Genomic DNA, 12,628 nt, shown 5'->3' with positions numbered 1-12,628 from the left:
TTTACCCAGCAGGTCCGCATAGAGGATGATTAGGACCACAGGCCTGAGTGCAGGTGTCTGAGATGGTCAGCACTTGGCTGTGCTGGGGGATGGTCTGTATGTCAAGTTGCTCTGATTGGTCAATAAATAAAACCTGATTGGCCATGGCGAGGCAGGAAGTATAGGCGGGACTCTATAGAAAACTCTAGCTACATACAGGCTTGGTTCAGAAGGTCTGAGGCCTCTCCTTGGGGGCCGGAAGGCCTGTGAGCAGAGCAGGAACAGGGCTACAAGCTTCTGCCACATGGGCCAAAGGAGGCTTGGTACAGAACCTGGCTGTTCTCAGGATGGGGAAAGGCATAGATTGCAGTGAATGTATTAAGCGTCCTTCCATGTGAGCATAAGCCACGGCAGAAGAGACAAAGGACTTACACCAGGACAATGTTTTGTTTTGTTTTGTTTTGTTTTGTTTTGTTTTGTTTTGTTTTGTTCTGTTATCTTTTTGGTTTTTTGAAACAGGGTTTCTCTGTGTAGCTTTGCGCCTTTCCTGAAACTCGCTTTGGAGATCAGGCTGGCCTCGAACTCACAGAGATCTGCCTGGCTCTGCCTCCTGAGTGCCTCCATCACCCAGCTGCACCAGGACAATCTTGCTGACGGTATTTCTTTATGACATTTGAACAGGCTGCCTGGAGGTCCCAGTGAGCACGTGTCTTTAAAAGGATGTGTCTCAGTGTCTGCTACCTCCTGTCATTCGGGGGAAAGTGAGGATCTAGGATCAGAGGGACTTATCAGGACCCAGTATTCCCATTTCTGGCTTGAGACCTTATTCAAATTAACCTCACATTCCTGGGCCTCCATTTCCTTTTCTGCAACTGGCCCTGGAGGCTGACAGCCCTTCACAGTGCTGGTGGGACACTTAATGAGATTGTATCATGGGAAGCCCTGCCCGTGGCCAGCACAGTGTAGACACTCCTTAAATCCCATTTCCTGCCTTCAGCCTAAGGAAGTCTGACCTCCCTGTGCTGTCTGGAGACACACTGTCCCTTCAGTCTCCTCAGAAGAGCAAGCACTATCTCGGTCAAGGGTCTGTGGAGAAGGGGCTTTGCCCATGCACACAATGCCAACCCTCTCCAGGGTTTTGGTGCTTCCCTTAAAGACCAGATAGAGCTTCCCCCAGCCTTCTCCTCCCAGCAGGACTAAAGGCTTCTCCCTCCCATCCCCAGCCCTCACCCAGACCTGACACAGCCCAACTGAGCCACCCGGCTCTCTCCACTCCCTCTTTCCACACTCTGTGCAAGGCAATGCGATCTGGGCTCCGAGGACGTAGCCCCAGATCAGAGGCAATCAGCAGGGTGTGTGTGTGTGTGTGTGTGTGTTGTGTGTGTGTGTGTGTTGTGTGTGTGTGTGTCTGTGTGTGTGTGTGTCTGTGTGTGTCTGTGTGTGTGTGTCTGTGTGTGTTGTGTTTTTTGTTGTGTGTGTTGTGTGTGTGTGTGTGTGTCTGTGTGTGTGTGTGTCTGTGTGTGTCTGTGTGTGCTGTGTGTGTGTGTGTGTGTGTGTGTCTGTGTGTGTGTGTGTCTGTGTGTGTGTGTGTGTGTGTCTGTGTGTGTCTGTGTGTGTCTGTGTGTGTGTGTCTGTGTGTGTCTGTGTGTGTCTGTGTGTGTCTGTGTGTGTTGTGTGTGTGTCTGTGTGTGTCTGTGTGTGTCTGTGTGTGTGTGTGTGTGTGTGTCTGTGTGTGTGTCTGTGTGTGTTTGTGTGTTGTGTGTTGTTTGTGTGTGTGTCTGTGTGTGTGTCTGTGTGTGTGTGTCTGTGTGTGTTGTTGTGTTGTGTGTTGTGTGTGTTCTGTGTTTGTCTGTGTGTGTGTGTCTGTGTGTGTCTGTGTGTGTGTCTGTGTGTGTGTGTCTGTGTGTGTGTGTCTGTGTGTGTCTGTGTGTGTGTGTGTGTGTGTGTGTCTGTGTGTGTCTGTGTGTGTCTGTGTGTGTGTCTGTGTGTGTGTCTGTGTGTGTCTGTGTGTGTCTGTGTGTGTGTCTGTGTGTGTCTGTGTGTGTGTGTGTACACTGCTACTGTAATGGGCTCTGGGAAATGCTGGGAATGGGGAGCAGGCACAGAGGTCTGGATCAAGGAAGGCAGCGAGGGCTAGAGTTGCTTTTGACCTTGGGAAAATCAAAGGGGGCTTCCTGGAGCCAGTGTCTTCCCCTCTAGGTGACTTATGTGACCTTTGGAAGGAGATGTCTGCTTCAAAGGAACAAAGTATAGCTTTTCAGAGGGACAGAGATGAGCTTGGCTGGTCATCCTGAAGGCTAAATGTGCCTCACTAAACAGAAAGGGATGTTCAGTGTGTGAGGTAAGGACAGAAGCCAGGAATGGAGTCTCACAACAAGCTGCAAAGGACCATGGCCTAGGATCCCAGAACAAGACCTGGTTAATGAGTCATGTAAGTATGAGATGCAGTCCATCCCTGATGCTTACCGCGCATCCACCAGGCTACCAAGCAAGCCCTTCATCTCTACAGCAGTAGGGTCCTCACTGCTAAGACGGGAAGGACAAACTCTGACCACCTAGCATGGTGAGTATCAAACACGGGAATGAGTGTGCCTAGCACAGTGATAACCAAACACTCGTGTGCAGGCGTCACTTGAAAATAATTATTAAACATGTGTCCTATGCTAGGTGTCCCAAAGTACCCCAGGGAACCGTCCCAGCCCCACTTCTACCCCTCCCTGTTCCCCCATCCCATGTGATGTAGAAAAGTGAGCCACCTTTTGGGGCCACAACCCTCTGCACACTCAAGAATGAATGAATACACACTCAAGGCAGTGGTGGCGCACGCCTTTAATCTCAGCACTCATGAGGCAGAGGCGGGTGGATCTCTGTGAGTTCAAGGCCAACCTGGTCTACAGATCAAGTTCCAAGACAGCCAGAGCTACACACACACACACACACACACACACACACACACACACACACACACACACAAAAGAATTATGTATGATTGTACAAGGAGAAAAAAACAAAACAGAGAGAGGTACGTGTCAGAATGGTGACCTCCTCGGAACTGGACGCCACCAAGAAATACTGAACACATGACCAAGGGGCATTTGTGAAAAGAAAAGTGATTCTTTATTGAGGGAACAGACAACCATACAAAGGTCAGTTGCTTCACACACCTCTCCGCTCAAAAGGAAGCAGGGAAAGGTACAACAGGAAGAGCATGCAGAGCCCGGAGCTGGAAAGCAGAGAGACTCTCTTCATCAGGTCACTCTCCGAAAGCATGGATTGGAGTCTGCTTTTCCAACCTCTCTGGCCTGCACCTCTCTCAGCCCAGGGAGAGCAGGGGGCATGGGGGGCATGGCAAGGGTCTTTTCTCCTGCACCAGACACTTAGATTTCTCTCTTACGGGAAGAAACCACCTTTCCATCGACTGACTCCTCCACACTAATGTGGAAGTTGCTGCTGCTGCTGCCGCCACCGCTGCCTCCACCTCCCAGGGAGGCTGCAGAAACAAAAAGCAAGCTTCAGCATGGGGGACTTCCGGAAGCAGGCTTGGGCTCTGGGAAGATGGACAGCATCCCTGTGGAGAGCCACTGGCCAGTCCCTCTGGAGCTGCCAGGAGGTCTGATGAACTACTAGTCAGAGGTGAGAGCTGGTAACCCAACAGTGAATGATACAGGGGATTTCAAGCTGTGCGTGAACAGGAGTTACAGTGAGTATCCCACCAGCATGAAGGTGAGATCAGGAAGGAAAGCCCTGATCAAAGCCTGCTCAGCCTGAAATGTTCTCAGGAAACTTCTAATCTCAATTCCACCTAGAGTCCATGGGAAAAGGGTATATTCTGGAGCAGGAATACCCTGACTTATTGGGACATCTGTCTCTTCCTCCTTCCTCCCCACTGTAAGTAGAATGGTGCCTCCAATACTCTGCTCCCCACCCCACCAAAGGGCTTTACCCTCTCTTACCTTCCCTGGCACCAATACCAGCCATCCTGAAAGAGACGGGACAGTGGGTGTTAGCCAAGGAAGAAAGCTCCAGTTTCCCGAAGGGAACCCCTGGTGGACACTGAATCGGTCCTCTCCAGCCCCCACACCACACATGACTTTTCTAAGGGCTAGGACATCCTGGTGGTCAGTCCCTCGGGTCTGCCATCCCAAATAGAGCAGGAGCTGTAGTCGTGCCCTAGCCATCATTCACAGGTGAAGCACAGGTCCAGGGAACAGACGTGATACACCCAAAATAACAACCAAACACCAGAACAGACTCCAGACTCCTTAGGTCTCATTCCACTCAACAAAGCAGCTCTCAGGATACCCTGTTTCCCTGATGGTCCCAGATAAGCCCATCCATCCCCTTCCTTTCTTTCCCTGCACCTGTACACCTACTTAGCATCCTGGCCCTCGAGCAGGTTGCGGTAAGTGGCGATCTCCTGCTCCAGCCGAGTCTTTATGTCCAGCAGCATGTTGTACTCCTGGTTCTGAGCCTCCATCTCACAGCGGAGCTCGCTCAGCTGGGTCTCCAGGCTGCTGATGAGCCCCTGGATCTGCTGCAGCTGGGTGGCATAGCGGCACTCCACCTCTGCCAGAGAGTTCTCCAGCCCAGCTTTCTGGTAGGGCAACAGATCCATAAACCCATCAGGCTAGAAGGCAACCCGCTGAAGACAGAGGGTTAGGGAGGATGAGATGGAGTGCCCGGAATGACCACTGTGTGGGATAGGGGCTGAGGCTTTACCAGCCATGGGAGATGGGTACATGTATCACCCAGGAGGGCCAGAGTGGCCGTACCATGCTGAGCTGGGACTGCAGCTCGATCTCCAGCCCCTGCATGGTGCGTCTCAGGTCTGTGATCTCTGTCTTGCTGGTCTGGATCATTTCTGTGTTGGAGGCCACCTCCTTGTTCAGCTCTTCAGTCTGCAAGTCACACATGAGAAACATGAGCCTCGCAGGCCTCCTCAGAGGCCTGTGGAGTGGGGAGGCGGGGGAGAGCAGAGCTGAGGGAGTCAGACCCACCTTACTGAAGAACCAAGCCTCTGCATCCCGACGGTTTTTCTCTGCAATGGCCTCGTATTGTTCCCTCATCTCGGCCAGCACATGGGTCAGGTCCACCCCAGGTGCTGCATCCATCTCCACATTGACCTGGCCAGCCAGCTGACTGCTGAACTCCTTCATCTCCTACAAAGGGGAGAGTGGGGAGGGGGGGGGACACCATTTTAAGACAAGGCTATAAAACAGATCTGACATCTGGAGTCTTGGGGCCAACTGACTCAGTCACTAATTTACAATGTGACCTTAGCACATCACACCACCCTATCTCTGGTCCCCATTGGATCACGTGGACCCCTCAGCTCTGAGGAGCTCTCTTGCTCCAGGTCCTATGAAACAAGGACCTTGTGATAATAAGCCCACAAAGCAAACCAATCCTGTAGTTCACACCTCACCTGACCTTGGGTCCAGATTACCAGATAACAGTGTCCCTTCTCATCCACGGGGCCCCTGGGGTGCATTTCTGAACCACTAAGCCCTCAGCGGACTGTGACAAAAGAAAGACAATCCTGCCCTTCTGCCTCCCACCCTGTCCTGCGGTCACCTCCTCGTGATTCTTCTTCAGGTAGGCCAGCTCCTCATTCAAGTGCTCAATCTGCATCTCCAAGTCGGTCCTGGCCAGGGTCAGCTCATCCAGCACCCGGCGCAGGCCGTTGATGTCGGCCTCCACACTCTGGCGTAGGGCCAGCTCATTCTCATACCTGAGGAGTGGAAAGGAGCCCAAGTCAGGGAAGGTGAGGGGCCCAGGTTTCTGAGTCAGAGAGGAGGAAGGCTGGGTAGCGGGAGTGCTGTAGACAGCGGGGAAGCAATGGGAACTCACTTGAGCCTGAAGTCATCCGCTGCCAGCCTGGCGTTGTCAATCTCCAGGATGACACGCGAGTTGTCAATGGTGGCAGCCAGTATCTGCAGGAGACAGAGAGCTGTACTTAAGGGCTGCTGTTTTTAAGGTCCTATGCCCAAGTTCCCCTTTGCCAACCACTCCCCCATCTCCGCTCCCTGTGCGCTTTCATTGTGCTAACCCACGCTACCTTCCTGTGACACCTTCAAGGCATAGAAAACTAAGGGAGCAGCATTGCCTGGGATTGCCTGTGGGACGTGACTAGCCAAGGCTGTGCTGCAATGGATGCAGTCGGCTCTGGCAGGTAAGGGCTCTCCAGAGACACTCTAAACCAGCCTACTTGGGCACAGCTCACAGTGGCAGCCTCCTGCATGCCTTAACAGGGCCCTTTGTCTCCGAAACATTGCAGCCATTAGGAACTTGGACAGCAGCTAAGGAAAGCGTTTACAGCTAAGGAAAACAGATCTAGTCAGTAAAAGGGAAAGTGAGGGGGTGGCCCAGCCTGTATTGAGTTCCCTGGTCTCCTAAGATCCAACAACGATTTCGGCAATAAAGACATCCTTAAGGGCTGAAGCAAATGGTCCTGGCATTTAGGACTCAGGAGGCTGCGCCTGAACAGCACGCAGGTCAAAAAGTTAAAGCAATCATTTACAAAAATCCCTGCAAGTTTGGTAGGGCAGGGAAAAGGAGTTGCTCTCATTCGTTGCCCCCATCTGCAACCCCATGTATCCAAATCAGATTCTCAAGACCACTCCCTCCCCCGGCACTGCCAAGTGGAACAGAGGTGTCCCACCTATGCCTGGAAAGCAAGTGTATCCCAGCCTTGCTGAGGTTACACAGCAGTAAAGGACTTAGTCTCTTAGTCAGCAGTAATGCTGATGTTACAGATGTGTACGGGGCACCAGCTGCCTGTTTCCCTCTGTCTGACATGTAAGGACTTACTTTGTCCCGGATCTCTTCCATGGTCTTAAAGTAATGGCTATAGTCTCGCTCTGGACTGGCTGGGCTCTGCTTCTGGTACCAGTCTCGGATTTTCACCTCCAGCTCCGTGTTAGCCTGCTCCAGGGCACGCACTTTGTCCAGGTAGGAGGCCAGGCGGTCATTGAGGTTCTGCATGGTGATCTTCTCATTGCCAGAGAGGAGACCTCCATCGCCACCGCCAAAGTCACCAAAGCCACCGCCAAAACCCCCACTGAAGGCTCCACCAAAACCACCACCAGCACCACCACCAAAACCACAACTCATACCACCGCCATACCCCCCTCCGGCCCCCGAGGAGACAAACCTAGCAGAAGAAGCAGAGATGCTTCGGCTCCCGCCTCCCCCGTAGAGACTCCCTCCACCAAAGCCGCCTCCACCAGCACGGAGGGAACCCCCTCGGGTAGAGCCACCTCCAAAGGTGGAGGAAGTTTGCAAGAATGTGGTGGCCATGGTCAGGCAGCCTGTGCCTTCTTGTCCTTTTCAAGCAGGAGAGACTCCAGCAGGAGCTTCTGAGCTGGGCTGAAACCAGGCTACAGTGCTGTCGACCCTGGCCTGGGACTCTTTATATACCCTTGGGAGGGGGTGGGGGCCTCGCCTCCTCCCCCTGAGTGGAGCCAACTCCTCTGCCTTCCAGACAAACACAGCTGCCTGCACACCTCCACGGGGCTCGCTTGTGGGGAGTTTTTCTTTTCTTTCTTTTTTTTTTTTTTTCCTTAATGCAACAAAAGAGATGATTCAGAGTTAATGGGGTTTTGCTCTAGGCCACAGTTTTAACACTTGGATTACAGGTTCATTTCTCACTCCAGGAAGAAGCAAACCCTGGCCATAGCACAGCTCCTAAGGGTTCTCTCATGCCCCATCCCGTTAGAGGAGCCAGGCCAGCTCTGCCCACCCCACCCCACCCCACTGCTAGCATGTGAGTCTTACCCCGAGGTAGATAGCTCCCTGCTCTACTTCCCTGCTCTGTGTCTCCCATCACTGCCCTGTCCTCCCTACTCAAAGGCCCTGTGCATGCATGAGCCTTCGAGACATGGAAGTCCCTAGGAATGTGACCACAGGGCAGGCTGAGGATAGGATCTTGAGTCACATTCCAACTGAGGTGACCAGAAAAGCCAGTACCTGTCCGCCTTTCCCATCCCTGATGCCTGGGAATGCTCTCTCCTCTCATCATCCCCTCCACCACTCCAGAAGTCCTTCTGCCTCTTCAGTCCTGCTCCCCCCACAGCCCCCCAGCTCATGGCCCTGGCTAGGTCCCAAAAGCCCAGAAGGCTCAGGCTGACAGGAGTCTGATTGATGGCCCTGTCACCTGCCAACTGCACATGTCACTGAACCTTTGCTTGCTCCTAAGACGCGTTGGGGCAAACCTCTGCAGATAAGACTCGGGCAAGTTCCAGAAAGCCCCCGCCTTCTCCAGCAAGAGACATGTCCCTGCTTAGCAGGGCCAGATTAACCCCCATTTGCCTTGTCAACTGCTGCCAGCTGGGGAGGGGCTGAGTTAGAGGCTCTGCGTGCCTAAGTACTATGAGGAAGAAGGGGGGGGCTGACAAGCAGGTGGAAGGCATCGGAGCTCAGGCTCAAGGGATCAGTCACTGAGGCCAAAAAGTACAGCCCCACATTCAGGAGGGTCCTCTGGCACCAGCTCAATAGTCGGATTTCTCTGCGCTGATGGCACCTGGGCAGTGCCACCCACACTGGAGAGAGCCCAGGGAGGCCTGGACCTGTGTTTGAACCCCATTTCTATCAACGACTCCTGTGAAACTCCACGCATATCACTTTCTAAGGCTCAGCTTCTTTGTGGTATAGGACATTCACTTTTTAGGACATGCTGAGACTTAAGATTTCCATCCTGCCTCCCCCTGACTCCCCATCATCCATCTGAGGCGAGTGATGGCTGCAGGTCCTGCATCTGAACCTCCTGAGAGCCCACCAGGAAAAACTCTGTCCTTGAACTGAGAGCTTTCTCAGGCTCGGCAGCTCCAGCTAGCCATCAGATGACCGACCCTTCTTTCGGCTGTGACAGGATAATGTCCCATACTTTCAAGATTGACAAAGTACCTTTGTATCCACAATCCCCTCTAATCCCATGACACAGAGCACAGCTGTGGCCCAAGGTTCAGAAGGAACGAGATTCAGACTCGAAGGGGTGACGCCGCTGTGAGCACAGGACGGCCACCTGAAAAGGGGATCACCAGGACTATGTCAGACTTTGGACCCCGCCACCCCCACCCACCCACCCACCCAAGCAAGATATAGAGAACTTTCCTTTTATCTGAACCGGGTTAAAAGGAGAACGACAGGCCTCAGGGAGAGGGCTCCTCACCAGCTTCACCGTAAGCCAGGCATCCTGGGGCTGGCTCCAAACAGTGTAGTATTGTCTTATGGGTGGGAGGATATTGTCTTTTCCTTCCAAAGAAAAATAATCAAACCCAGATCAGTCGGAGCTCATTAAAACCTCTGCAGACATGGCGGCCCCAGCAATTAACACAGAGAACAATTAATCTTCCATCACCCCAGGGTGAGGGAGAACTGGACACCAGCCAGCTCCCCTCTGCACCCTAACTCCCCACCAGCAGCCCTTGGGGAGACTTCTCTTCCACTCGCTGATCCAGGCCAGGAGTGACACCTGCCTTCCTCTCTGTCCTAATCCAAAAGAAAGTTTCGAATCTGAATCTCGGGGCTGGGGAGATGGTTCAGTCAACAGAGTAGCCCCTGCAGGAGCATGAGGACCTGAGTCTGCATCCCCAGTATCCCCAGGCACAGTGCTAGAGGCTTATAGCCCCAGCACGGGGTGGGGGTGGGGTAAGGAGAAGCAGATCACTGGGCTCACTGGCCAGCCGGGCTATTCTAACCCAATCGGTGAGCTCCTGGCTCAGAAACAACCCTCTCTCAGAAACCAAGATGGAAAGAGACTGGAGAAGAATGCTGGCCTTCACATGTTTACACACATGAGAGAAAGGGAGGGAGGAAGGGAGAGAGGGAGGGAGGGAGGGAGGGAGGGGGGAGGGAGGGAGGGAGGGAGGGAGGAAGGAAGGAAGGAAGGAAGGAAGGAAGGAAGGAAGGAAGGAAGGAAGGAAGGAAGGAAGGAAGGCCCTGATCTCAGTCCAAACAGCTCCTGTGAGTGAGGTTTGGAACATCTTCATCAGCAGGCTGGATAGATATGTGCCTGTTTCTGGCCTTTGCCCACGGTAGCCACACAGGTGTCTCTGGAACAGGCCTTCTCTCCTTGAGATGAGGCCATGCTGCCCACCGGGGTCTATCTCAGGTATGACTTGGCCTCTCTGAGCCTGGATCATGGTTCAGAATGGGTTGTGGGGACCCAGCCTCGCACCACAGTGAGTGCTCAGATGCATATGAGGAAGGAAACTGCCTAAGCCTTAGCTCCCATTCACAGCTCCCCTGCCCCCGAGATCGCGATGTTCCAGGGATAGAGCACACAACCTCTGACCTCAGGGTCCCACCTTTCCATTTTTCCCAAGTATATGGCTCTGGGTAATGATTTGGTCTCTTTCTGAACTTTAATCTATGTCAGGGAAATGAAAATAACTTCCTACATAGACATAGCCGATGTATAGACAGAGCAAGGTGGCTGATGGAAAATGTGTCATAAACTGGAGTGGCCATGATGAGAGCCACGATGGAAAGACCCAGCTCTATGGTCAACTCCGGATCTCCCCATAAACAGATTCGAGGCTGAAACAGCAAAGCCTTTCCACCCTGTGCACACACAAAGAAAGGCTTCATCCCACACCCCAACCTGTGTCCTCCTGTGCTGGTGACCCAGTCACCTGCCACACCTGTGTGGGCCCACACCCCACCCCACAGTCACATTCCAGGGGGCCCTGGGGCAGAGGGAGAGTTTCTGCTGTGACAAGAGAGGCTTTCATAGGCAGGGACAAGGATCTCCGGGCAATCTGAGGCTGGGGTGCGGCCTGGTCTCTGCCACCAGCTCCAAAACCTGAGAATTTAAGTGATGGAAGGAGATGGAGGGTGTCGTAAGGCAGAGAAGGAGGCCACAGAGGTGGACAGAAAAGGCGAGAGCGTAGCTCTGGGACCACATTCTTATAATCAGCCTTATGATTTGGAGCAAGCTAAGTAAGGTACGGAGACCCACGAGGGAAGGAAAGAAATAGCGCCTTCTTCAGGGTTAGCAGGAATCACAGCACAGTGTGCTTCCTTAAAAGGTCTCAGATGGGGTACGGAGTAAGACAGGGGTCCTTTACCTGTCCCCTCCCCCACGGGCCCCTGCCAGCTGTCGTGAGAGCAGGCAGCCATGGTCTTGTTTTATGGGTTCCCTTGTTTACCTTGAATTGGCTGTTCCCTTGTTTACCTTGAATTGGCTGCAGCTCTTGGCAGCTGAACTGTAAACGACAGGGTCACCATACCTACCCAGGGGCAGAGCTGAACCAGGAAGCTGCAATTCTGTTCCTTTGTGAGCTCAGGGCAGGCTCCAGACAAGCCAGGTTGGGGGCCACATGGGAGATCTAGGTCCCTGCTGAGACTCATTCCAGGCTCTGGGCCCAGGTAGGAGCTGGTGGGTGTTAAGGGGCTTATGCAGGGCCGCCGGGTAATGAATGTGTTGGTGTCTGCACACCGGCATACATCAGCAAGGACACCCTCTCCAGCCTTGCTTTGAACAGAACGTCAAAACCCCAAAGCCCCGGTATGCGTTCAGTAACGTGTCAGGACAAAACATCTCGGGAGATCCCTGTCCCGAGCCGTCCATCACATGGAACAAGGCCAGGAGAACTGGTGTGAACTCTAAGAGACCACCTGGGTCACAGTGACCTTGAGGCTGTGGATAGCTGATTGTGTTGTATAGCTGTGTGCGGCTTCCCTGAACTCATTCCCTGCCATATAACACGCAGCTCATCCTACCCCGGGGGTGGTTTCTGTTAATGGCACATAGTCGGGGTTCAGTCTGCGTTCACACACACACACATCTCAACCCAAGGGAGTGCACTGGGAAGAAAGACAACTCTGTGCCTGTCTCAAAGCCCACCCTGAGGCTAGAGTGACGGCTCTGGCAGTGGCATTTCACCGCACAAGCATGAAGACCCGGGTTCGGATGCCCAGAGCCCTCATGGAAAGCTGGTACGGGGCCACAAGGCGATGTTGTGGGTAAAGGCAAGTGCCACGGAGGCTGACAACCTGAGTGAGGTCCCTAGAACAGGTGTGGGTGGAAGGAGAGAACGGACTCCTAAACGGTGTCGTCTCATCTTCACCCCCACACAGTGGCATGCTTGTGCATACACACCTAGGCACACTAAGTGAATAAATAAACATAAGAAAAGAAAGAAAGCCAGGCGTGGCATTGCACGTGCATTGCAACTTCAACACGAGGGGGTGATGACAGAAGACGCCTAATGTTAACCTCTGGCCTCTACACACACACACACACACACACACACACACACACACGCACACACGCACGCACGCACACGCACACGCGCGCACACACACGCGCGCACACACACACACACACACACACACACACACACACGCACACACACGCACACACGCACACTTCTCACTCTTGCCATGTATTACAGCAGTTACACATGCCACCAACCACGGGACCTCTCTAAAGCCCGCTTTACCTCCTTTCTTACATGGAGACAAGACTGTTGTAAAGAACAAGGTAGGTAAACGGCCCTGTACAGACGTACAAATGGGAACTGCCATCCCCGTAGCAGTGTGCTCTTGTCCCCACTCTCTGTCCTGGGACAGGGTAGATGTGGTTCAAATAAAACAAGGGGCTAAGACATGACCCATCACTCCATGGCCTGAAAGAAGCAAAGCA

At 53.2% G+C, this 12,628-nt stretch overlaps 1 protein-coding gene across 1 annotated transcript; it reads right to left on the bottom strand.

Moving 5' to 3' along the window:
- Positions 1-3,071: 3,071 nt before the first annotated feature.
- On the bottom strand, positions 3,072-7,386 carry Krt15 (keratin 15). Its single transcript, XM_028889496.2, has 8 exons — positions 6,790-7,386; positions 5,830-5,912; positions 5,554-5,710; positions 4,977-5,138; positions 4,752-4,877; positions 4,353-4,573; positions 3,933-3,958; positions 3,072-3,469 (listed from the first exon to the last, which is right to left on the bottom strand). Exons 1-8 carry the CDS (start codon positions 7,276-7,278, stop codon positions 3,357-3,359), a joined length of 1,377 nt encoding a protein of 458 aa, XP_028745329.1. The 5' UTR covers positions 7,279-7,386; the 3' UTR covers positions 3,072-3,356.
- Between the last annotated feature and the right edge of the window lie 5,242 nt (positions 7,387-12,628).

This window comes from Peromyscus leucopus, chromosome 8b (assembly GCF_004664715.2).
Source record: "Peromyscus leucopus breed LL Stock chromosome 8b, UCI_PerLeu_2.1, whole genome shotgun sequence".
Taxonomy (NCBI): Eukaryota; Metazoa; Chordata; class Mammalia; order Rodentia; family Cricetidae; genus Peromyscus; species Peromyscus leucopus.
The sequence above is the reverse complement of the archived record's forward strand: the minus strand, read 5'-3'. Positions and strand labels throughout refer to the sequence as shown.

Excerpts from the sequence above, each read along its gene's own strand:
- Krt15 (XM_028889496.2), bottom strand. The coding sequence starts at position 7,278 with ATGGCCACCACATTCTTGCAAACTTCCTCCACCTTTGGAGGTGGCTCT. Across the intron at positions 5,913-6,789 it reads TGGAAGAGATCCGGGACAAA|ATACTGGCTGCCACCATTGA; the intron begins GTAAGTCCTTAC and ends TGTCTCCTGCAG. Across the intron at positions 3,959-4,352 it reads CTCGAGGGCCAGGATGCTAA|GATGGCTGGTATTGGTGCCA; the intron begins GTAGGTGTACAG and ends CGTCTCTTTCAG.